Source organism: Nomascus leucogenys, chromosome 22a (genome assembly GCF_006542625.1).
Source record: "Nomascus leucogenys isolate Asia chromosome 22a, Asia_NLE_v1, whole genome shotgun sequence".
Classification (NCBI taxonomy): domain Eukaryota; kingdom Metazoa; phylum Chordata; class Mammalia; order Primates; family Hylobatidae; genus Nomascus; species Nomascus leucogenys.
This window is the reverse complement of record NC_044402.1, coordinates 103,501,751-103,527,439: the sequence shown is the minus strand read 5'-3', so window position 1 is coordinate 103,527,439 and position 25,689 is coordinate 103,501,751. Positions and strand designations below refer to the sequence as shown.

The window sequence follows — 25,689 nt, the reverse complement described above, 5'->3', positions numbered from 1 at the left end:
AAAGAAAGACAATATTATCCCCAGCCTAAAAGTATCTCTATGATTTTTCAAAAACAATAACCAACACTTACTCAAAAATAACAACTCACATGAGAAGGCGACACAAGTTTGAAAATCAAAAGAAACAATACACAAAAGAAACAGACCCACAATTTGAGCAAAAGAAAAAGAAAAAGAGGTTGAGTGTAGTGGCTCATGCCTGTCTGTAATCCCAACACTTTGAGAGGCAGAGGCAGGAGGACTGCATGAGCCCAGGAATTCGAGACTAGCCTGGGCAACGTAGCAAGACAATAATTTAAAAAAAAAAATTTTTTTTTTTTTGAGACGGAGTCTCGCTCTGTCACCCAGGCTGGAGTGCAGTGGCATGATCTCGGCTCACTGCAAACTCCACCTCCTGGGTTAAAGCGATTCTCCCACCTCAGCCTCCCAAGTAGCTGGGATTACAAGCGTGTGGCACACCATTCCCAGCTAATTTTTGTATTTTTAGTAGATATGGGGTTTCACCACGTTGGCCAGGCTGGTCCAGAACTCCTGACCTCAAGTGATCCACTCGCCTTGGCCTCCCAAAGTGCTGGGATTACAGGCGTGAGCCACTGCACCCTGCCAGCAAGACAATAATTTTTTTAAAACAATTGGCCAGGCATGGTGGTGTGCCTCCCAGCTACTTAGGAGGCTGAGGTGGGAGGATCACTTGAGCCAGGGAGGTTGAGGCTGTAGTGAGCCATGATCATGTCCAGTACACTCCAGCCTGGGTGATGGAGCAAGACTCTGTCTCAATTTTTTAAAAAAAGCATAATGCATGAAAGAAAAAAGTTAAGTCAAACTTTATTAAAATTAAAAGCCTCTGTTTTGCAAAACACTATTAAAAGAATAAAAAGGCAAGTCACAGACTATCAAAAAATATTTGCAAACCAGATACCTGCCAGACACAGTGGCTCAGGCCTGTAATCCCAATATTTTGGGAGGGTGAGGTGGGAGGACCACTTGAGCCTAGGAGTTAGAGACCAGCCTGGGCGATATAGTGAGACCTCATCTCTACAAAAAATAATCAGCCAAGCATGGTGGCATGTACCTGTGGTCCCAGTTACTTGGGGTGGGGGGTACTGAAGGAGGATAACTTGAGGACGCAGTGAGCTGTGATCACGCCACTGCACCTCAGGCAACAGAACTCACTGCACCTGGGCAACAGAGTAAAACCCTGTCTCAAAACAACAACAACAACAACGACAAAAAAAACCCCAGATACCTGATAAAGGAATTACATCTCACAACAGTCAAAGATGTCTTAAAACTTAATAAGAAAACAACCCAATTTTTAAAAATGAGCAAAAGATCTAAATAGACACTTCACCAAAGAAGATACAAATGGTATACAGCCATATGAAAAGATGGCGAACATCTTTTGTTATTAGGGAATTGCAAATTAAAACAATAAGATACTACAAACACCTATTAAAATGGCTAAAATATAAAAGAATAGTATAATCCAATATTGGAAACCATGGAGAGCAACAGGAACTCTCATTCATTGTTGGTGGGAATGCAAAATGGTATAGCCATTTTGGAAGATAATTTTGCACTGACAAAGCTAAACATAAGCTTACTGTATGATACAGCAATTATACTCTTCAGTATTTACCTAAATGAGTTGAAAACTTATGTGTATGCAAAATCTGCACACAGATGTTTGTAGCAGCTTTATTCGTAACTTCCAAAAATTGGAAGTAACCAAGATATCCTGCAACAGGGGAATGAATAAACAAACTGTGGTATGTCCATAAGTAGGGTATTATTCTGTGACAAAAAGAAATGGGCTATCAAGCTACAAAAAGACACGGAGGAGGACCAGGTGCGGTGGCTCATGCCTATAGTCCCAGCACCTTGGGAGGTCAAGACGAAGGATCACTTGAGCCCTGGAGTTCGAGACCAGCTTGAGCAACATGGCGAAACCCCTTCTCTACAAAAAATACAAATAAATAAATAAATAACTGGGCATGGTGGCATGTACCTATAGTCTCAGCTACTCAGAGGCTAAGGTGGAAAGATAAATTGAGCCCAGGAGGTCAAGGATGCGATAAGCCCTTATCAAGCAGCTGCACTCCAGCATGGGTGACAGAGTAAGACCTCGTTTAACAAACAAACAAACAAGAAAAGTCATGGAGGACGCTTAAATGCATATTGCTAAGTGAAGGAAGCCAGTCTGAAAAGGCTACATTCTGTATGATTCTAATTATGACACTCTGGTGAAAGCAAAACTAAAGACACCATTAAAATACCAGTGGTTAAGCCTCATTCTAGATGAGAATGGGTACTGCTGATCATGGTGTCCAAAAAAGTTAATGTGGCTAAATTGAGACACAGGCTATGCTTCCATCACAGAACCCATGCTGCAGTGGTGACAATGAAACCTGTAACATTTGGTATGCTTATGATTAAAAAAAAAAAAAAAATCAGTGGTTGCCAGAGGTTGGGGTGGGCAGGGGTGTGGGGTGTGTGTGTGTGGGTGTGTAAGGAATGAATAGGTGGAGCACAGGCCATTTTTAGTGTAGGGAAACCATTCTATATGATCCTATAATGATGATTATGTCAAACTTATATATGACAATATAAATTAGTCAAAACCCATGAAACTATACAACACAAATAGTGAACCCTAATGTGCACATGGACCTTAGTTAATAATGTATAAATAGTGGTGCATCAGCTGTAATAAATGTATCATACTAATGCAAGATATTAATAATAGAGGAAACCAAGGGGTATGGGAAAGCAGTATGTGGGAATTCTAGATTTATATAAAAACAGCTCTAAAACATAAAGTCGATTAAAGTTTTTAAATGGAGCTTTTAAAAAGTAAAGTGAGGTCTCTGGAAATAGAAACATGTTCTGTGACTGGTAGCTATTGAACATTAAATTTATCATAAGAAACTATCTCCTACCCAAAAAATTTTTTTTCAACCAAAAAATTTGTTGAGCATTTCATTGCTTCCCTCTATTACCAAAATCTAAACATAATGAATTTAAAACAAATATCTGTAGGATTTTTTTATTTCAGCAAAATTGTAGTAGGTAGCTAGCAGAAAATATAGCAAATTATCAGAGGTCAACTTATGTCTTACTACCTGAATAAACCCTTTCCCTTTAATCTTTTTTTTTTTTTGAGCAGAGTCTCGCTCCATCACCCAGGCTGAAGTGCAATGGCACTATCTCGGCACACTGAAACCTCTGCCTCCCAGGTTCAAGAAATTCTCCTGCCTCTCAGCCTCCTGAGTAGCTGGGATTTCAGGCGCCCACCACCACGCCTGGCTAATTTTTGTATTTTTTTGGAGAGACAGGGTTTCACCATGTTGGCCAAGCTGGTCTCGAACTCCTGACCTGAAGTGCTCCACCTCCTCGGCCTCCCAAAGTGCTGGGATTACAGGTGTGAGCCACCGTACCCGGCCGCATCCTTCAACCCTTATAATTTTTGTATTATTTTTCCAAATTTTAAGGATGAGGAAAAACACACAAATAAAAACATGTCTAAGGCTCTTGGAGAGCCTAAATTAGGGGTGAAATGTTTTAGCAATTATTGCTCAATCATTCCATAATTCCTGCAAAGGCAATGAGAAATTAAGCCAAAGGTGACTAAGAGGTAAATTAAGTCCCTACTCATCTACTAATTAATTATAAAATATTTATAAAACAAATAATGTATGTTATAGAAAGTGGCTTCCAAAAAGAAAATAGATTTAAAGATATAGAATGTAGCTTCCGAAATGAAGATAGGTTTCAAGAGGAATATGAGCCAATAAACCAATGGTTCCTGAATTCTTATATGCATATGCCCCTAAACCAATGGTTCTTGAATTCTTATATGTAGATGAATGTGGAATGCTTGAAAAATCCAGATTTTGAGCCCTTTTGAAACGAATTTCCATAAGCAAGGCTCAAGCTCTATATTCTACTAAGTTTCCTTGTTGTTATTCATGCATACCAAAATGTAAGCACCACAGACCTAATTTATAAATGTGGGAAATGTGATAACCTACGGGATAATTACACTTTATTTGATAAAATGATAAAATGAAATATCTGAATGATTTATTTTCACAAATAATAACACAGAGTAATAAAAATGCATATACATTTACAGGTGAGAACCATATGAAAAATACTGGTATAGTAATTTCTTGCTGAAGAAAAACTGTCATTGACTTTAATATAATTTTTTTAAATCTTGGCTAATGATGCTATAACTAGGTATAGTAACTAAAAGGATTTCCAACATACTAACAAACCACAAGCCTATTCCAAAAAGTACACTTACTCTTTAAAGCTCCATATGAACTACAAACATCACTAATAATAAATAAAATTAATTATTATTTTGGTAATGTAACAATTACATTAAAACAGATAATTAGCTTATTTTTTTCTTTTTTATTTACTTAATTTATTAAAGTTCTAGGATACATATGCAGAATGTGCAGGTTTGTTACATAGATATACACGTACCCTGGTGGTTTGCTGCACCCATCAACCCATCATCTACATTAGGTATTTCTCCTAATGTTATCCCTCTCCTAGCACCCCACCCACCGACAGGCCCAGTGTGTGACGTTCCCCTCCTCATCTCCATGTGTTCTCATTGTTCAACTCCCACCTATGAGTGAAAACTAGCTTATTTTTTCTACTAGATACCTGCAAAGAATAATGAAGAACTTGACAAGCAAAATTGACAATGTTTGCTGTTGTTCCTCTAACCCATCTGCCATTTTCTGAACACACTGTAGCAGCTGGATCCTCAGAACCTGCAGAATATTATCAGGAAGCAGAGATATTCCTGGAGGCATATCATCTACCCTACAACAGAAAGGGAAAAAAATAAGAAGCCTGTTGAAATGTAAGAAGAAAATATCTGGCATTTAAATGAACTTCATTTTCAGCCCAAATCCTAAAGAAGCTCTTTTATTCATTCCAGATACTCTGTGCCTTCTCGTCTGCAACACACCACCAGATGATTAGTAACTAGATTATTAGAGCAGAGTGGTTTTTCTTATTTCAGAAGAGGGTTACTAAAGAGAGAGACAGACAGACTATTTGATATCTTCAATTGTACTATTTTTAATGAAAATATTTGGGATAAATTATGTTCCACTTAGAAATACTATGTATACTAAATACTGTGTATAGCAGTGTGCATACCATTTCTAAAAGAAACAATAACTGTAAAGTAAAAATGAAGTATCTACATAACTAGTTTAATATGTCAACTGTTGGCCAGGTGCAGTGGCTCACGCCTGTAATCCCAGCACTTTGGGAGGCCGAGGTGGGTGGATCACGAGGTTAGGAGCTCGAGACCAGCCTGGCCAACATGGTGAAACCCCATCTCTACTAAAAATACAAAAAATTAGCTGGGTGTGGTGGTGCACACCCAATGATTTCATTGTATCATTTTACCAAATAAAGTGTAATTATCCTATAGGTTATCACGTTTCCCACATTTATAAATTAGTCCCAGCTATTCAGGAGGCTGAGGCAGAAGAATCGCTTGAACCCAGGAGGCAGAGGTTGCAGTGAGCCGAGATTGTGACACTGTACTCCAGCCTGGGTGAAAGAGTGAGACTCTGTCTCAAAAAAAAAAAAAACAATTTGTCAACTGCTTTACTAAACATCATTGTTTAGTATAGACTCCCCAAGCCATGTGATCACAAGAGAGAGAAAAGATAACCAGCAAAAGGAAAGAAGAGAGATAAAAGGGTATTAAAAAAAAAGGGGGGAAATGTAGAGCTCTGAGCATGGGCATCAACAGAAGACTTTAAAAAGTAATATATCAATATTTTGTGACAAATGGTTTCTATGTAAGACTATATGGTTCTTTAAGGGCAAATGCCAACATCAGAAATGAGTGGTTCCTCTTGTGTTTCTTTCATAATAAAAACCCATACCTGGATTGAAAGTCTAAAGACATGGGTACTAAATCTCATCTCTGTAACATAGAGCTGATCACTTAACCTTTGCAGTTCCCCATGGACGGTGAAGTACCCAACCTCATGAAATAATAAATCTGTGTTCCGAGAGGAGATGGTTTTAAGTGGGCTATGCAGATGAGCACAAGAGATGTATGGAAGGTCACTCCTGTGGTCACACAACCAAAACCAGAGAATACCTCCCTCCCTCCACATCAAAAATCAGTAGCTTAAATAAAACCCTATCATCTCTGGGGATGGCAGAAAATCCAAAGCATAACAAAGCATGGATATCTTTTTTTTTTTTGAGATGGAGTCTCGCTGTGTCGCCAGGCTGGAGTGCAGTGGCGCGATCTCGGCTCACCGCAACCTCCGCCTCCTAGATTCAAGGGATTCTTATGCCTCAGGGTCCCGAGTAGCTGGGATTACAGGCACATGCCACCACACCCACCTAATTTTTGTATTTTTCGTAGAGACGGGGTTTCACCATGTTGGCCAGGATAGTCTCGATCTCCTGACCTCGTGATCCGCCTGCCTTGGCCCTCCAAAGTGCTAAGATTACAGGCACGAGCCACCGTGCCCAGCCCAAAGCATGGATATCTTACCAGCCTGAAAGATGTGGGCTTAGAATCAAGGCATGTTGAGTCACAGATAATGAAAAAAATGCACTTTTCTTATAAACCTGTTTCTGGCCTGAGGTCTATACCTGGTTGAAACCTATGCCAAATCAGCTAAGAAATAGAAAATTGGCTGGGCAACATAGCAAGACTTCATCTCCACTGGAAAAAAAAAAAATTAACCAGGTATAGTGGTACATGTCTGTGATCCCAGCTACGTGGAGGCTGAGGCAGGAGGATTGCTTGAGCCCAAGAGTTCCAGGTTGCAGTGAGCTATGATCATGCCAGTGCACTTCAGCCTGGTTGAGAAAGAAAGACCATTTCTCAAAAAAAAAAAAAAAAATAAGTAAATAGAAAGAAATAGAAAATTGTGACTGCAACTTCTCTCACCATTATAGTGTGTTCAAAGAGATTTTTACACCATACTTAAAAACTGTTGCTAACCTGAATGGGTAGACAATTCCTGTGCTGCCACAGAAGGCATTACAGTAGAGGGACCTGCAGAGAGAGGTTAATATTTCCAGGGAAATGAGAGATAGGAAATATCCTGGCAAGTCCAAAAGACTTGTGGAAGACCTGAAGACATTGACCTAAGGAGAAGGATAGTAGAAACACAACTGAAGGGGCCAACATCTTAGAGTTCATCTAAAAAATGGAAGTAATCATACAAGTAGTATGTTCTATCAATATTTAATATTCTGTTAACATTTTAATAAAACAGATACAAAATAAAATTTTAAACACAAATGAAAAAATATCCATTCTCATGTGGGTTGCCAGTACACGACAGGTGGTTGCCAATACTTCTACAGGCAACTACATGTCTACTTGTGTGGTTTTTTTTTTTTTTTTTGAGATGGAGTTTTGCTCTTGTTGCCCAGGCTGGAGGTGCAATGGCGCAATCTCAGCTCACTGCAACCTCGGCCTCCCGAGTTCAAGCGATTCTGTTGCCTCAGCCTTCCGAGTAGCTGGGATTACAGGCAAGTGCCACCACGCCCGCTAATTTTGTATTTTTAGTAGAGACGAGTTTTCTCCATGTCGGTCAGCCTTGCCACCACGCCGGCTGATTTTGTATTTTTAGTAGAGACGGGGTTTCTCCGTGTTGGTCAGGCAGGTCTCAAAATCTCGACCTCAGATGATCTGCCCGCCTCGGCCTCCCAAAGTGCTGGCATTACAGGCATAAGCCACCACGTCCGACCTGTATGTCTACTTTTTAAGGAATGGCAGAGCTTTCGATGTGAATCTGCTGTGGTCTGAATGCTGGTATTCCTCCAAATTTCATATGTTGTAAACTAACCCCCAATGCAATAGTATGAAGAGGTGAGGCATTTAGGAAGTGATTAAGTCATGAAGGCTCTGCCCTCATGGATGGGATTAGTGTCTTTATAAACAGAGTGAAGGGAGCTGCCCTGCCCCTTCCTCTGTGTGAGGACACAGTATTCATCCCTCTGCTGTGTAAGGACACAGCAAGAAACAGAGGACAGGCCCTCACCAGACACCAAATCTGCTGATGTCTTAATCTTAGACTTCCCAGCTTCCAGAACTGTGAACAGTAAATATCTACTGTTGTTCTTGGCCGGGCTCGGTGGCTCACGCCTGTAATCCCAGCACTTTGGGAGGCCGAGGCGGGTGGATCACCTGAGGTCAGGAGATGGAGACCATCTTGGCTAACACGGTGAAACCCTGTCTCTACTAAAAATACAAAAATAATTAGCTGAGCCTGGTGGCGGGTGCCTGTAGCCCTGGCTACTCGAGAGGCTGAGGCAGGAGAATGGCATGAACCCGGGAGGCGGAGGTTGTAGTGAGCCAAGATCAGGCCACTGCACTCCAGCCTGGGCAACAGAGTGAGACTCTGTCTCAAATAAATAAATAAATAAACAAACAAACATCTACTGTTGGTCCTTAAAAAAAAAAAGTTTCTAGTTCTGTAATCCACAATTTTTTTAAGAGATAGGGTCTTGCTATATTGTCCAGGCTGGTCTCTAATTCCTGGCCTCAAGCTATCCTCCCACCTTGGCCTCCCAAAGGGCTGGGATTATAGGCTTGAGCCATTGTGCCTAACCTATAAAATTCGAGTATCACCTGCCCTATTTTACAGGGGTCTGAAACCAGAAGGTCAATATGCATTTTCAGCTGTGAAATATAGAAAGATCTATAAAAACGTAATATATTTTAAACATGCTATCACCAAAGCCTCAGAATCTTTTCATAAGCCACTGTATACTAATTTCCTATCCCTTTAAGAAAAATACCCGAATCTGAACAGAGCTCCCTAAAGCATGCCTATGATTAAATGACAATTATACTTTATAGTTACCTCTTGTTCAGCTTATGCTTAATATGAAGTATTGCTAGTATTTTTACACTGTGTAAAAGGCTGTTTAACTATACGCAGAAAAACCTGAAGCACATAAGTAGTCACATGTAGAATACAGTTAGCCTCTTTCTGAACCATCCTACAACATAAATTAAGAAAGTGTTTTATAAAATGAACACCTGATTGTAATTAAATTATACAGAAAAAAGCCACAAAGCATATTATAAGGAATGCCAAATTCTATAACCCAGTTACAAATATTTCATTTTAGTTGGGGCACCATTTCACTTGTAGCTTTGGATACTTTCATTCTCTTATTTATAGGTAGTACCAGAAAATATCTCATTAATATATATATATATACACATATTTTTTTTCCTGCTAAAGGGCTAAAAAGAGGTAATCTAAAAATAATATACAAAGATTCAGATACAACCAATTTTCAAAATTAAGCAAAGCTATTCCTCCTCACTTTTCCAAAAACGTATGTCAACAAGAAAGAAAACATTCTACTTTCCAATATTTTATTCCACTTATTTAAAAGAGTATTTCCTTGTCCTTGGTCATCCCATTCTCTATATGCACATTGGTTTTAATAAATAATTAGTAAAAAAACAGCTTCTAAAAAATGACTAAAGAGGACAAAAATTAGCTCCTAAGAAAGATTTTTTTTAATTATAAAATTGGGGCTTGGTTGAACATGCCTTACAGATAAAGTTGAAATTTTTGGCCGTGTTCCTAATGTTATGAGCATTTAAGGACTTGGAAGCATTTTCCCACCTCTAGGGCTTTACTGTTCAAAATCCTATGCTTCTTTTGTTGCAGTTTCCCAAATTCCACAAATCTGTTCCATTCCTCTGTTTGGCTATTGAATGTCTACTGTAAACCAATGGTTGTCTGTGTCTACTACAGGAAGCAGCCTAGGTTGAAGTTCAAAGGCTTTATATTCTAGTAAAGCCATCTCTGCTTTACATTATGAATTCTCTAAGGTCAGTTTACTTTATATGAGGATTAGCCATATGTCTCTTATCTTCAAGGTGATTTGACTAATTTCATAAAATATCTTGTACATAGCATGTACTTAAAAATTTGAATGTTTTCTATTAGAAAAATTAAATTCATGGTTCAGTTTTTTGACAAAAACATGAAACACAATATTAACTAAACAAATTATATCACAAATACAGCAATGCTCTTGGTGTTCTTCGTGTTACTTTAAACATAGTGGCAATATAAGTCTACATAATGTTTTTGGAAACAATGTCCCAAGAAAGGAGACACTGGTAATGTATGGATAATAACAACTGTACCTTAGAAACTTTAGAAGCCTTCATTCTAATATTCCAAACATTTAAAGGCTCAAATCCTAACTCTATAAAATTCTGAGCTCCATGATTTAAAGCAAGCTATAAATTATTAAAACAGAAGTACTTCTAAGCACAAATCATAAGAATATTATTTTGTTGGTAAAAATTAGTAATAAATAATTTTATTTTGAGAAAAGGTCAAGATTTAATACTCCCTAAACTTTATAAACCTAACATGAATAATATTCTAATGAGGAGGACATCTGAAACTGGATTTATAAATAATGAAGTACTAGTCTTTTTTTAGTACACTCACATCCTTACTTGAGTTCAGTATCCTGGTCCAAAGCTCTAGCGACGTCTCTGGATTATCACAATTACCTCTTAACTGGGCTCCTTGCCTTCAGTCTCAACCCTCTCCACCAGCCACTAAAGTGACTTTGAAACACAAACTTGATCAAGACACTCTACACAGAAAATTTTTCAGTAGCACTCTTATTTTCCATAACAACAACAAAAAAGTCAAAGTCCATTTGTATTGCATGCATGGTACCTCATGATCTGGCCCCTATTTGATTCTCTAGACTCAATTCTCCTTTACTACTTCTGATTGCCTACCTCTATCCCCAAAATGCAAACACTTTTCCTCCTTGAAGATTTAATTCTCCAGATACTCTTTCTCATCATTAACCACCAACCATTCTTCCCTTCTCCCCTCAATACATTTTTTTTTTTTTTTTGAGACAGGGTCTCACTCTGTCACCCAGGCTGGAGCGCAGTGGCACGATCACAGCACACTACAGCCTCAACTGTCTAGGCCAAATCGATCCTCCCACCTCCCACCTCCGCCTGCCAAGCAACTGGGACTACAGGTGCACACCATCATTTTTAATTATCTGTAGAAACAGGGTTTCGCCATGTTGCCCAGGCTGGTCTCAAACTCCTAGGCTCAAGTAATCTGCCTGCCTCAACCTCCCAAAGTGCTGGGACTACAGATGTGAGCCACTGCACCCGGCCAACACTTATCTTAAACTGGCACTCCTTTTGTGGCTAGATGCCTCTCCCCATTTTTCTTGCATTTTACCCCAGCCAATCTCTCTTACTGAACAACTATTAGGCCTTCAAGATAGCTTAAGATATAGAAAAAACTTTATCTGAAAAGTGGGCCTGGGAAATGGTATGAAAGTGGGGAGTGGTGGTGGGTGGAAAAATGAAAGATTTGTACTTTCAGTAGTACTTTTCCATAAATTTGAATTTTTCCATTTTATGATTTTTAAATCTAGTTCCTAAAAATCTAAACACTTCACCTCCTCTAAGATGTTTTCTAAGGTCCTACTGTAAGGCCAGGAATGAAAATAAGTTTCAACTCATATGCCTATTGTATAATAAAGAATACATATCTGGTCTTTGTCTCAGTTTTCTGGCACATAGCTTCAAAAACTCTTGAGATTTTTTGAGTGATATTCAGAATATCTTTTGTTATTCATAATAAGCCCTATGGATTACACCTGAGTCTATGCAAATGAAGTGACTCCAGGTAAGCCCTTAGTTTCAATAGAAGGCTGCTCCTATCAGAAAGACCAAGCATTGGCCAAGGGGCGGTGGCTCACACCTGTAATCTCAGCACTTTGGGAGGCCGAGGCAGGTGGATCACAAGGTCAAGAGATCGAAATCATACTGGCCAACATGGTGAAACCCTGTCTCTACTAAAAATACAAAAATTAGCCAGGCATGGTGGTGCGCACCTGTAGTCCCAGCTACTCGGGAGGCTGAGGCAGGAGAATTGCTTGAACTTAGGAGGTGGAGGTTATAGTGAGCCAAGATCGTGCTACTGCACAGCCTGGCGACAGAGCAATACTCCTTCTCAAAAAAAAAAAAAAAAAAAAAAAAAAAAAAGAAGAAAAAGAAAGAACAAGCATTAATTAGAGGGCTGGAACTTTCAGCCTCACCACCACTTATACTCCTAGGAAGAAGGAAATTTAGCTCAACCACATAATCAATTATGTAGTAAGACTCCAATAAAACTCTGGACACCCAAAACTTGAAGAGCTTCCTAATTAGTGAACACGCTGATGTTCAGGAAGGGCAACACACCTTGACTCCATGGAGAGAGGGTGTGGAAGCTCTGCCTCCAGACTCTTCCACACCTTGTCCTATGTGTATTCATTACAATAAAGCTGTAATCATAAGTATAGTGCTTTCAGTGAGTCTTTCAAGTCAGTGTAGTGAGTCACTGAACTTGAGGTGGGGAGGAGGTGTGAGAGCCCAGAATTTATAGCCAGTTGGTCTGAAGTGTGGGTGGTCCCCAAGACTTGTAGTGGCTAATGTCTGAAGTGAAGGCAGTCTTACAGAGGACTTTGCCCTTTATACTTGTGGGATCTGGTAGTTAGTGTCAGAAATGAAGTGTGTTGCAGAACACCAGTTGGTAGTGTCCTAGAAAAGCAGAGTTTTCTAGAAGCCAGGTCTGGCATCATCAAGAAAGACTATTGTCATCAATTAGCTATGTCTCTATGAGAATAGGGTTATTCATGAGTATCAAGAGGGTAACATAATTGCCATCCTTGTAATATGTCATCAATGAAATCTTTGTGCCAAAAATGAAAAACTCATCCAAGGGTAACAAATTAGTGTTTCTACATACCTGGTAGGCAGCTTTTCAAAGTCAACGTCTAAAAACTGTTCATAGCTAGAAACAAAAGTGTCCAACCATAGCTTCAGGTAATCTGGATCTTTCTGAAATAACAAAACCATTATAATATTAAGTATGCCTATCAGGAAAAAAAAATGCTTCCACACCTATTAAGCAGATACCTAAAGAATCAATACTATGAAATCTCTAAGTGATATTTAGGAGTACATATGTGCTGTTTTAAAATGTATATTAAGTATATAGAACTGTCAAATGGCTTCTCATGTCACTCAAAGAGCTAAAATCTTAACAATGTCTTATAAAAGTTTAAACAATTTGCCCTCCCATATCCCTGTAACCTTGTCCACTGTTACCCTGTACTATACTGGCCTTCTGGCTGTTTCCTGGGACATGCCAGACATGCTCTCAACCTAAGGACTTTGCACTGGCTGTTTTCTCTACCCAGAACACTCTTTTCCCAGGTATCTGAATGGCTACTCCCTCATCTTCAAGTCTTTTTTTTCTTGACAACTGAACATTTATTTATGTGCCTTTCTTCTTATGTGTATTTCAAGTCTTTTCAAAACAAGGCCCCAGGACTCTCCAGATTAAATTATGTCTCTGGGCTTGGTCCATTGCTGCAGGAGTCTTAGGGAGCCTTGTACAAATGCTTAAGTTACTCATTTACCAACAATAAACCCTAGGATAGAAAATGCAACAAAGCAGGACTCCTTCTTCCATGGCATGTGCTGATTTCTGATGAGGCAGCAGCCAATATAGAAAACACTGGAATTTTTCCTTAGAACTGGACTGTGATGAGAGGTGCTTGCCATGAACATAAGCTACTATATTTTCTTTAACCCTTCCTTTCCAATTTTTGAAGATAAGGCAGGGAATAATCTTCTCTGAAGATACCTGATGATAATTTCCCCCAAAACAATAACACATGCTTCCACTGCACTGTGCTTTCAAATATTCTGGGTCTTGTTCAGCTGGCAGATGAGCTGACTGATGCATTCACCCTGATAGCCATGTGAGCCCACCTCCTTGAGGAAGCCCACTATATTTTTGGTATATAGTGGAGGTTGCAGTGAGCCGAGATCGCACTACTGCACTCCAGCCTGAGCATGATGGGTCACCGAAAGGTGGAAAGGGCGCAAGAACTATGAGATCTCCTGGAAACACTTCCCTGGGAAGGCAATTTCATGAATGAGGTCTTCCAAGCAAATGACACCAAACTTCTCCAGGTGCTCCTCAATCACTATGTTGTCTGTCAGAGCGATGGTCTTACTCTTGACCTTGGCTTGTTCACTTTTCAAAGTGAGTTCCCACACAGACTTCAGATTTGGAAATCCCAAGGTCACATAAGTTTCCACTATAAGCAGCATTTTTAGGTTCTGGGAGTTGACTTTTACAAAGACACCACTAAAGATTTTCTTCAGGCGAAGTCTTACAATGGTTCTCTCCACCAGTAAACTCATGCCATTAATCTTTTTGATGTGTACAACAAAGGCCGTGGCATGTGTATCTGGCAATTCCAAGGCATGAGGTCTCACTTCTAGTCGTCTGAGACGCACCTTGTCACATTTCTGCCTCCAGGAATCATGTAGGAATGATTCCAGTCGCTTAAACCTGAGCCTTTTTCCTTTCCTCTGCTCCTTCTTTGCCAAAAGTGCCTGCTTTGCCTGAATGGCTTTGAGGGTTTGATAAGCCTTCCTCTTTTTCAGGAGATTTTCTGGAACCAAAGGGATTTTAATCTGCTCTTGCTCTGCCATCTTTCTAGTGTTGAACGACTGATCATGCACAACCCCACCCCAAGTCATTTTTTAAATGACATATTCTCAATGAGGCCTATTTTTACTCCTTCTTAAAACCAGAAACCTCACCACCCCTTTACCTTACCTTATCATGTTCCCTCCACCATGATCCTTGACCACCTTTCATCATGCTGTATAATTTCCTTATCAGTTTATTTTTTGTCACTTCCCCAGAATATAGTTTCACAAGTGCAGAGATTTTCATTTGTTTGTTTACTAATGAATACCAGTACCTTAAATAGTGGCTGGTACTGAGACTGTGCTCAATAAATATTTGTTCCATAAATTAAGAATAAGTGTAACATGCATAAATGAAATCAAATTGGAAATGGATCATTAACGTAAACATAAAAACTGAAACCCAAATTTTCTAGAAGAAAATACACCAGGCACAGTGGCTCACGCCAGTAATCCCAGCACTTTGGGAGCCCAAGGCAGGCGGATCACCTGAGGTCAGGGGTTTGAGACCAGCCTGGCCAACATGGTGAAACCCCATCTCTACTAAAAATACAAAAATTAGCCAGGTATGGTGGTACAAGCCTGTAGTCCCAGCTACTCGGGGGGCTGAGGCATGAAAATTGCTTGAACCCAGGAGGTGGAGGTTGCAGTGAGCCAAGATAATGCTACTGCACTCCAGCCTGAGCAACAAAGCAAGACTGTCTCAGGACAGGACAGGACAGGACAGGACAGGACAGGACAGGACAGGGAAGGGAAGGGGAGGGGAGGGGAGGGGGAGGGGAGGGGAGGGAGGGGAGGGGAAGGGAAAGGGGGAGGGGAAGGGAAAGGGGGAGGGGAAGGGGAAGGGGAGGAGAAGGGGGTGGGGGAGGGGAAGGGGAAGGGGAAAGGGGAGGTGAAGGGGAAGGGGAAGGGAAAGGAAAGGAAAGAAAAGGAAAGGAAAGAAAAAAGACAGGACAAGACAAGACAAGACAAGACAGACAAGAAAGACAAGACTAGACTGAATAACTTTGCTACCTGGGGATAAAGAGAGGTTTCTTAGCTAGGACAAAAAAATCATAAACTGAAAAAGAAAAAAAAGATAACTGGTATTAATCAAAATTTAAAACTTTTACTCATCGAAAGACAGTATTAAGAAAATGGAGGCTGGGTGCAGTAGCTCACGACTGTAACCCCTGCACTTTGGGAAGCTGCTGTGAGAGAATCGCTTGAGCCCAGGAATTCGAGACCAGCCTAAGCAACATAGTGAGATCCCATCTCTTCAAAAAATAGAAAAAAATTAGCTGGGTGTGGTTGCACATGCCAGCAGTCCCAGTTACTCAGGAGGTTGAAATTGGAGGAATTCTTGAGCACAGGAAGTCAAGACTGGAGTGAGCTATGATCATGCCACTGAGTGACACGTGCCATTAGTAAACGAAAAGATGAAAATCTCTGCACTTGTGAAACCTATATTCTGGTGACAGAGTGAGACTCTAAAGAAAAAAGAAAATGGAAAGACAAACCACACTGGCTGAAAATATTCTCAGGGACTTGTATGAAAAACATAAAGATCTCCTACAAATCAATAACAAAAAGACAATTCGATTTAAAAATGGGCAAAAAGTCCTCTCTCTGGTCCGTGCCTCCAAAATGACAAAGAAAAGAAGGAACAATGGTCGTGCCAAAAAGGGCCGCGGCCACGTGCAGCCTATTCGCTGCACTAACTGTGCCCGATGCGTGCCCAAGGACAAGGCCATTAAGAAATTCGTCATTCGAAACATAGTGGAGGCCGCAGCAGTCAGGGACATTTCTGAAGCGAGCGTCTTCGATGCCTATGTGCTTCCCAAGCTGTATGTGAAGCTACATTACTGTGTGAGTTGTGCAATTCACAGCAAAGTAGTCAGGAATCAATCTCGTGAAGCCCGCAAGGACCGAACACCCCCACCCCGATTTAGACCTGCGGGTGCTGCCCCACGTCCCCCACCAAAGCCCATGTAAGGAGCTGAGTTCTTAAAGACTGAAGACAGACTGTTCTCTGGAGAAAAATAAAATGGAAATTGTACTTAAAAAAAAAAAAAAAAATGGGCAAAAAGTTTGGACACTTCACAAAAGGGAATACACAAATGGCCAAACGGCATCCTAATCTGTGATCAATATCATTAGTTATCCAGAGAAATGCAAATTAAAACCAAATAAGATACTATTATATACCCACTAGAATGGCTAAAAGTAGAAAAACTATATCATGTTAGTGAAGACGTGCAGTAACTATAACTCTCATACATTACTGGTGGCAGTATGAAATAGGATCACCACTTAGAAAAGTTTAAGTTAAATATACACATATCAAACAGCCCAGCCATTCCTCTCCCAGATAAATGAATACAAATATCCACAAAAACACTTGCACAAAAATGTTTATGGAAACTTTGTTTATAATAGCCCAAAGCTGAAAACAAAAATTCTATCAAGTTAACGGATAAACAAATTGTTGTACATTCATAAAATGGAATACTATTCCAGGAATAAAAATGAACTATTGATACTTACAATGACAAAAAAATTTTTCAAAAATCTATTGAGCAAAAGATGTTAGGCATCAAAGCACATACCACTTATTTATTTATTAATGTATTTATTTGTGTATTTATTTATTTATTTATAAGACAGGTTCTCACTGTTACCCAGGCCAGAGTGCAGTGGCAAAATCACGGTTCACTATGGCCTCAAACTCCTGAGCCCAAGGAATCCTCCTGCCTCAGCATTCCAAGTAGCTGGGATTATAGCTATCATGCCTGGTTAATTTTTGTATTTTTTGTAGAGACAGGGTCTTGTTACGGTCTCAAACTCCTGGCCTCAAGTGATCCTCCCACCTTGGCCTCCCAAAGTGCCAGGATTATAGGTTGAGCCACCTCAACCAGCCTGATATCACTTATATGCAGTTCTAGAGCAGTCTATGGTAACAGAAATTAGACAACATGGCTGCCTCTGGGAGGACTGACTGCAAAGGGGCACAGAGGGAACTTTCCTAGGTGATGGAAATTTTCCATTTCTTGACTAAAGTAGCGTTTATACAAATGTTTGCATGTATCAAAATTCATCACATTTGACACTTAAAATCTGTGTATTTTAATCTTTGTGACATTTCAATAAAGCTGAGTTGAAAAAAAACTATGATCCCTTGGAAATTTTTAAGTATATTGACTGTATCTCAAAAAATGATGCTCAATTCTTTTCCTTTGCCTCCTCAGTACTTCCTTATGTCAGTCAGATTTCAACATGTGATTTAGGAGTCTCAGTTATGTAGTCATTAAATATCATTGCTTAAGTACTGCTCTTGGTTAAAGGGAACTCAAGGAACTTACTTCCCCGAAATAAAAGCATTACACTACAAATCAAAATCTAAAAGAATGTTCCCAAAATATGCAGGGACTACTGACCTTTTGTGTATTTGCTTTTTCTATTAATATACGGTTCTAAAATCAGCTTGTAAACTATGGCTCTCTACATCATTACTGAGAAATCAGAAGGAAATATTTTAGAAAAAGAGCTACCTTTTGTGAGAAATTTTCTCAAGAGTTTCACTATTTCCTTTTTTACATGTCCAACTAGAATGTGATTCATTTATTCATTCATTTATCCATTCAAGATAGAACTCCAGAAACACAAGTAGCTGAAGTTTTCCTTATCATTGTTCCTCTCCAGTACAGCAGAGAATTACCTCTTGGCAAAAGACACAAAACAGTCACACAACACCATAAAGAATTAATGCATTTCTCTCCTAATGCATATTTTATTTAGGAACTCTATCGTATCTGGTTCAAATTCTAAAGGTCTGGCTACCAAATGTTTGGCAAGCACAGAGTTCACCTACAAAATTGAGCAACTATAAGGGAAAAAAAGTACTTAAATTTGGAGGTGTTTCATTTATTAAGAAGTAAAGCACTCACAATTTTTTGAACATCTGCCATACACTAAGTAGTACAGCAGGCATTTAAAAAATATATCACCCCATTTACTCCTTACAACTATGCAATGAAGAAGATTTAATTTCCCCCATTTTACAGGTTAGAAAATGGAAGTTCTAAAGATGTATAATTTGCCCAGTCACACAGCTAGTAAAGGATAATGCTGGAATTAAAATATAAGAATACACAAATCCAATATGTGCTGTTTTCACTACACTACAATAGCTTTAACTGTGTGCATAAATAAAATGGATCTTCAGTGGGAAAAAGAGGAAAAGAGGAGCTTCATCAGGATCAGTAAATTCAAGGTAATAAAGTATTTAACATACAAAAAAAGCCACATTTTATACATTCTATAAAAACGCTTAGATCATTTCACTGCCAAAGGCCATGAAAAGAAAGATCCCCACACATAGAAACAATATTAATTAAATCTCAAGCTGAGTCACTTTCATGGTTGAGTTTGCTTTATTGAAACACCAGCGTCAGGCCTATCTCACCATTTGTACAGTATTTATTTACTAATACAACACACAAATGTATTAAGTAGTGCAGGAGTGCTGGAGCCAAATTACTTGGACTCTAATCCCTGCTCTGTCACTTTCTTAAACAAGTCAGCCTATGTTTGTGCATCACTTTCTTCCTCTATAAAAATGAACATAATGATGTCTCACAGGACTGTTGTGAAAATTAAATAAGCTAACCCATGTCAAGGGCTTAGAATGCCTAGCACATAGTATATGCTCAATAAGTATCAATAAAAATTATTTTCATAACCTACTACGTGCCCAAATCAGGAAACTCCGACAAAACAGTAATGTTCTGTGCTATACATATCTAAATGTTTCATGATCTCCTTTGACACCTAATTTTAAATTTTACTCTTTTCATTTCAAATCTCTTTGCATTTATTATCTGTGTGACTTTCAGCAGGTAACTTTACCTCTCTGAGCTGTTCTTTGTCTGTAAGATGATGATAATACTTCCCACCTCATAGGGTTGTTGAGAGCACTAAATGAGATAATGCACAAAAGGCACTCAGTAGTGCCTTATATTTAGCAAATGCTCAGAACATGTTGGTTACCACAATAATTATAATACAGACTTTGCCATCAAGTTGGTCATGATCCAATGTAAGAAAATAAGCAAAATAATTACAAAATCAACTTTATTGATTCGGTACTCAAATATTCATCCAATCATCCCATCTGCCATTAATTAAGACAAATAATCTTTCTTTCTGGACTGTTAGGTAGCTCCCTATACACACCTACTAATGAGATTTTTTTTTTTTTTTATATATGTATTTATTTACTTGAGACAGGGTCTTTTTTTTATTATTATTATACTTTAGGTTTTAGGGTACATGTGCACAATGTGCAGGTTTGTTACATATGTATCCATGTGCCATGTTGTTTTGCTGCACCCATTAACTCGTCATTTAGCATTAGGTATATCTCCTAATGCTGTCCCTCCCCCTCCCCCGACCCCACAACAGTCCCTGGAGTGTGATGTTCCCCTTCCTGTGTCTATGAGTTCCCATTGTTCAGTTCCCACCTATGAGTGAGAACATGCGGTGTTTGGTTTTTTGTCCTTGCGATAGTTTACTGAGAATGATGTTTTCCAGTTTCATCCATGTCCCTACAAAGGACATGAACTCATCATTTTTTATGGCTGCATAGTATTCCATGGTGTATATGTGCCACATTTTCTTAATCCAGTCTATCGTTGTTGGACATTTGGGTTGGTTCCAGCTCTTTGCTATTGTGCATAGTGCCACAATAAACATACGTGTGCATGTCTTTATAGCAGCATGATTTAGAGTCCTTTGGGTATATACCCAGTAATGGGATGGCTGGGTCAAATGGTATTTCTAGTTCTAGATCCCTGAGGAATTGCCACACTGATTTCCACAATGGTTGAACTAATTTACAGTCCCACCAACAGTGTAAAAGTGTTCCTATTTCTCCACATCCTCTCCAGCACCTGTTGTTTCCTGACTTTCTAATGATGGCCATTCTAACTGGTGTGAGATGGTATCTCACTGTGGTTTTGATTTGCATTTCTCTGATGGCCAGTGATGATGAGCATTTCTTCATGTGTCTTTTGGCTGCATAAATGTCTTCTTTTGAGAAGTGTCTGTTCATGTCCTTTGCCCACTTTTTGATGGGCTTGTTTGTTTTTTTCTTGTAAATTTGTTGGAGTTCATTGTAGATTCTGGATATTAGCCCTTTGTCAGATGAGTAGGTTACAAAAATTTTCTCCCATTCTGTAGGTTGCCTGTTCACTCTGATGGTAGTTTCTTTTGCTGTGCAGAAGCTCTTTAGTTTAATTAGATCCCATTTGTCAATTTTGGCTTTTGTTGCCATTGCTTTTGGTGTTTTAGACATGAAGTCCTTGCCCACGCCTATGTCCTGAATGGTATTGCCTAGGTTTTCTTGTAGGATTTTAATGGTTTTAGGTCTAACATTTAAGTCTTTAATCCATCTTGAATTAATTTTTGTATAAGGTGTAAGGAAGGGATCCAGTTTCAGCTTTCTACATATGGCTAGCCAGTTTTCCCAGCACCATTTATTAAATAGGGAATCCTTTCCCCATTGCTTGTTTTTGTCAGGTTTGTCAAAGATCAGATAGTTGTAGATATGCAGCATTATTTCTGAGGGCTCTGTTCTGTTCCATTGATCTATGTCTCTGTTGTGGTACCAGTACCATGCTGTTTTGGTTACTGTAGCCTTGTAGTATAGTTTGAAGTCAGGTAGCGTGATGCCTCCAGCTTTGTTCTTTTGGCTTAGGATTGACTTGGTGACACGGGCTCTTTTTTGGTTCCATATGAACTTCAAAGTAGTTTTTTCCAATTCTGTGAAGAAAGTCATGGGTAGCTTGATGGGGATGGCATTGAATCTATAAATTACCTTGGGCAGTAGGGCCATTTTCACGATATTGATTCTTCCAACCCATGAGCATGGAATGTTCTTCCATTTGTTTGTATCCTCTTTTATTTCATTGAGCAGTGGTTTGTAGTTCTCCTTGAAGAGGTCCTTCACATCCCTTGTAAGTTGGATTCCTAGGTATTTTCTTCTCTTTGAAGCAATTGTGAATGGGAGTTCACTCATGATTTGGCTCTCTGTTTGTCTGTTATTGGTGTACAAGAATGCTTGTGATTTTTGAACATTGATTTTGTATCCTGAGACTTTGCTGAAGTTGCTAATCAGCTTATGAAGATTTTGGGCTGAGACAATGGGGTTTTCTAGATATACAATCATGTCATCTGCAAACAGGGACAATTTGACTTCCTCTTTTCCTAATTGAATACCCTTTATTTCCTTCTCCTGCCTGATTGCTCTGGCCAGAACTTCCAGCACTATGTTGAACAGGAGTGGTGAGAGAGGGCATCCCTGTCTTGTGCCAGTTTTCAAAGGGAATGCTTCCAGTTTTTGCCCATTCAGTATGATATTGGCTGTGGGTTTGTCATAGATAGCTCTTATTATTTTGAGATATGTCCCATCAATACCTAATTTATTGAGAGTTTTTAGCATGAAGTGTTGTTGAATTTTGTCAAAGGCCTTTTCTGCATCTATTGAGATAATCATGTGGTTTTTGTCTTTGGTTCTGTTTATATGCTAGATTACATTTATTGATTTGCGTATGTTGAACCAGCCTTGCATCCCAGGGATGAAGCCCACTTGATCATGGTGGATAAGCTTTTTGAGGTGCTGCTGGATTCGGTTTGCCAGTATTTTATTGAGGATTTTTGCATCAATGTTCAAGGATATTGGTCTGAAATTCTCTTTTTTGGTTATGTCTCTGCCAGGCTTTGGTATCAGGACGATGCTGGCCACATAAAATGTGTTAGGGAGGATTCCCTCTTTTTCTATGAATTGGAATAGTTTCAGAAGGAATGGTGCCAGTTCTTCCTTGTACCTCTGGTAGAATTCGGCTGTGAATCCATCAGGTCCTGGACTCTTTCGTTGGTAAGCTATTGATTATTGCCACAATTTCAGAGCCTGTTATTGGTCTATTCAGAGACTCAACTTCTTCCTGGTTTAGTCTTGGGAGGGTGTATTTGTCAAGGAATTTATCCATTTCTTCTAGATTTTCTAGTTTATTTGCATAGAGGTGTTTGTAGTATTCTCTGATGGTAGATTGTAGTTCTGTGGGATTGGTGGTGATACCCCTTTTCATTTTTTATTGCGTCTATTTGATTCTTCTCTCTTTTCTTCTTTATTAGTCTTGCTAGTGGTCTATCAATTTTGTTGATCTTTTCAAAAAACCAGCTCCTGGATTCATTAATTTTTTGAAGGGTTTTTTGTGTCTCTATTTCCTTCAGTTCTGCTCTGATTTTAGTTATTTCTAGCCTTCTGCTAGCTTTTGAATGTGTTTGCTCTTGCTTTTCTAGTTCTTTTAATTGTGATGTTAGGGTGTCAATTTTGGATCTTTCCTGCTTTCTCTTGTGGGCATTTAGTGCTATAAATTTCCCTCTACACACTGCTTTGAATGTGTCCCAGAGATTCTGGTATGTTGTATCTTTGTTCTTGGTGGTTTCAAAGAACATCTTTATTTCTGCCTTCATTTCATTATGTAACCAATAGTCATTCAGGAGCAAGTTGTTCAGTTTCCATGTAGTTGAGCGGTTTCGAGTTTCTTAATCCTGAGGTCTAGTTTGATTGCACTGTGGTCTGAGAGACAGTTTGTTATAATTTCTGTTCTTTTACATTTGCTGAGGAGAGCTTTACTTCCAACTATGTGGTCAATTTTGGAATAGGTGTAGTGTGGTGCTGAAAAAAGTGTATATTCTGTTGATTTGGGGTGGAGAGTTCTGTGGATGTCTATTAGGTCCACTTTGTGCAGAGCTGAGTTCAATTCCTGGATATCCTTGTTAACTTTCTGTCTCGTTGATCTGTCTAATGTTGACAGTGGGGTGTTAAAATCTCCCATTATTATTGTGTGGGAGTTTAAGTCCCTTTGTAGGTCACTCAGGACTTGCTTTATGAATCTGGGTGCTCCTGTGTTGGGTGCATATATATTTAGGATGGTTAGCTCTTCTTGTTGAATTGATCCCTTTACCATTATGTAATGGCCTTCTTTGTCTCTTTTGATCTTTGTTGGTTTAAAGTCTATTTTATCAGAGACTAGGATTGCAACCCCTGCCTTTTTTTGTTTTCCAGTTGCTTGATAGATCTTCCTCCATCCCTTTATTTTGAGTTTGTGTGTGTCTCTGCACGTCAGACGGGTTTCCTGAATACAGCACACTGATGGGTCTTGACTCCTTATCCAGTTTGCCAGTCTGTGTCTTTTAATTGGAGCATTTAGCCCATTTACATTTAAAGTTAATATTGTTATGTGTGAATGTGATCCTGTCATTATGATGTTAGTTGGTTATTTTGCTCATTAGTTGATGCAGTTTCTTCCTAGCCTTGGTGGTCTTTACAATTTGGCATGTTTTTGCAGTGGCTGGTACCGGTTGTTCCTTTCCATGTTTAGTGCTTCCTTCAGGAGCTCTTTTAGGGCAGGCCTGGTGGTGACAAAATCACTCAGCATTTGCTTGTCTGTAAAGTATTTTATTTCTCCTTCACTTATGAAGCTTAGTTTGGCTGGATATGAAATTCTGGGTTGAAAATTCTTTTCTTTAAGAATGTTGAATATCGGCCCCCACTCTCTTTTGGCTTGTAGAGTTTCTGCTGAGAGATCAGCAGTTAGTCTGATGGGCTTCCCTTCGTGGGTAACCCAACCTTTCTCTCTGGCTGCCCTTAACATTTTTTCCTTCATTTCAACTTTGGTGAATCTGACAATTATGTGTCTTGGAGTTGCTCTTCTCGAGGAGTATCTTTGTGGCGTTCTCTGTATTTCCTGAATCTGAATGTTGGCCTGCCTTGCTAGATTGGGGAAGTTCTCCTGGATAATATCTTGTAGAGTGTTTTCCAACTTGGTTCCATTCTCCCCGTCATTTTCAGGTACACCAATCAGACATAGGTTTGGTCTTTTCACATAGTCCCAAATTTCTTGGAGGCTTTGTTCATTTCTTTTTATTCTTTTTTCTCTAAACTTCCCTTCTCGCTTCATTTCATTCATTTCATCTTCCATCACTGATACCCTTTCTTCCAGCTGATTGCATCTGCTACCGAGGCTTCGGCAATCTTCGCGTAGTTCTCGATACTTGGCTTTCAGCTCCATCAGCTCCTTTAAGCCCTTCTCTCCATTGGTTATTCTAGTTATCCATTCGTCTAATTTTTTTTCAAAGTTTTTAACTTCTTTGCTATTGTTTTGAATTTCCTCCCGTAGCTCAGAGTAGTTTGATCGTCTGAAGCCTTCTTCTCTCAAACTCGTCAAAGTCATTCTCCGTCCAGCTTTGTTCCGTTGCTGGTGAGGAACTGCGTTCCTTTGGAAGAGGAGAGGCGCTCTGCTTTTTAGAGTTGCCAGTTTTTCTGCTCTGTTTTTTCCCCATCTTTGTGGTTTTATCTACTTTTGGTCTTTGATGATGGTGATGTACAGATGGGTTTTTGGTGTGGATGTCCTTTCTGTTTGTTAGTTTTCCTTCTACCAGACAGGACCCTCAGCTGCAGATCTGTTGGAGTTTGCTAGAGGTCCACTCCAGACCCTGTTTGGCTGGGTGTCAGCAGCGGTGGCTGCAGAACAGCGGATTTTCGTGAGACCACAAATTCAGCTGTCCGATAGTTCCTCTGGAAGTTTTGTCTCAGAGGAGTACCCGGCCGAGTGAGGTGTCAGTCTGTCCCTACTGGGGGGTGCCTCCCAGTTAGGCTGCTCGTGGGTTAGGGACCCACTTTAGGAGGCAGTCTGTCTGTTCTCAGATCTCCAGCTGCATGCTGGGAGAACCAGCATGTTCTTCTGGTTCTTCAAAGCTGTCAGTCAGACAGGGACATTTAAGTCTGCAGAGGTTCCTGCTGAATTTTTGTTTGTCTGTGCCCTGCCCCCAGAGGTGGAGCCTACAGAGGCAGGCAGGCAGGCCTCCTTGAGCTGTGGTGGGCTCCACCCAGTTGGAGCTTCCTGGCTGCTTTGTTTACCTAAGCAAGCCTGGGCAATGGCGGGAGCCCCTCCCCCAGCCTCGCTGCCACCTTGCAGTTTGAACTCAGACTGTTGTGCTAGCAATCAGCGAGACTCCGTGGGCATAGGACCCTCCGAGCCAGGTGCGGG

General features: G+C 39.7%; 3 protein-coding genes and 1 non-coding gene across 4 annotated transcripts in view; 2 read left to right on the top strand and 2 right to left on the bottom strand.

The window, feature by feature from the left end:
• The window catches only part of NBEAL1 (neurobeachin like 1), a 207,371-nt gene that overhangs the window by 161,325 nt on the left and 20,357 nt on the right, over positions 1-25,689 (bottom strand). Inside the window, exons 3-4 of the mRNA XM_030803003.1 lie at positions 12,834-12,925; positions 4,684-4,845 (exon numbers count right to left, since the gene is read on the bottom strand). Of these exons, the coding sequence (XP_030658863.1) occupies positions 4,684-4,845; positions 12,834-12,925 (254 nt within the window). The remainder of the gene's footprint in view (positions 1-4,683; positions 4,846-12,833; positions 12,926-25,689) is intronic.
• LOC115832666 lies at positions 2,286-2,419 on the top strand. The gene has a single exon (XR_004028184.1). It is a non-coding gene; the product is annotated as a small nucleolar RNA SNORA1 (small nucleolar RNA).
• On the bottom strand, positions 14,025-14,596 carry LOC100603466 (60S ribosomal protein L7-like 1). Its single transcript, XM_003253965.1, has 2 exons — positions 14,178-14,596; positions 14,025-14,067 (listed from the first exon to the last, which is right to left on the bottom strand). The coding sequence occupies exons 1-2, from the start codon at positions 14,594-14,596 to the stop codon at positions 14,025-14,027; spliced, it is 462 nt and encodes a 153-aa protein (XP_003254013.1).
• Positions 16,202-16,654, top strand: LOC100603119 (40S ribosomal protein S26-like). Its single transcript, XM_003253964.2, has one exon. The coding sequence runs from the start codon at positions 16,223-16,225 to the stop codon at positions 16,568-16,570; it is 348 nt and encodes a 115-aa protein (XP_003254012.1). The 5' UTR covers positions 16,202-16,222; the 3' UTR covers positions 16,571-16,654.

Bases quoted from the DNA above. Each gene is read 5' to 3' on its own strand.
- LOC100603466 (XM_003253965.1), bottom strand. From the start codon at position 14,596: ATGGCAGAGCAAGAGCAGATTAAAATCCCTTTGGTTCCAGAAAATCTC. The intron at 14,068-14,177 runs GGGATTTCCAAA...TTGAGGAGCACC, and splicing joins GTGGAAACTTATGTGACCTT to TGGAGAAGTTTGGTGTCATT.
- LOC100603119 (XM_003253964.2), top strand. From the start codon at position 16,223: ATGACAAAGAAAAGAAGGAACAATGGTCGTGCCAAAAAGGGCCGCGGC.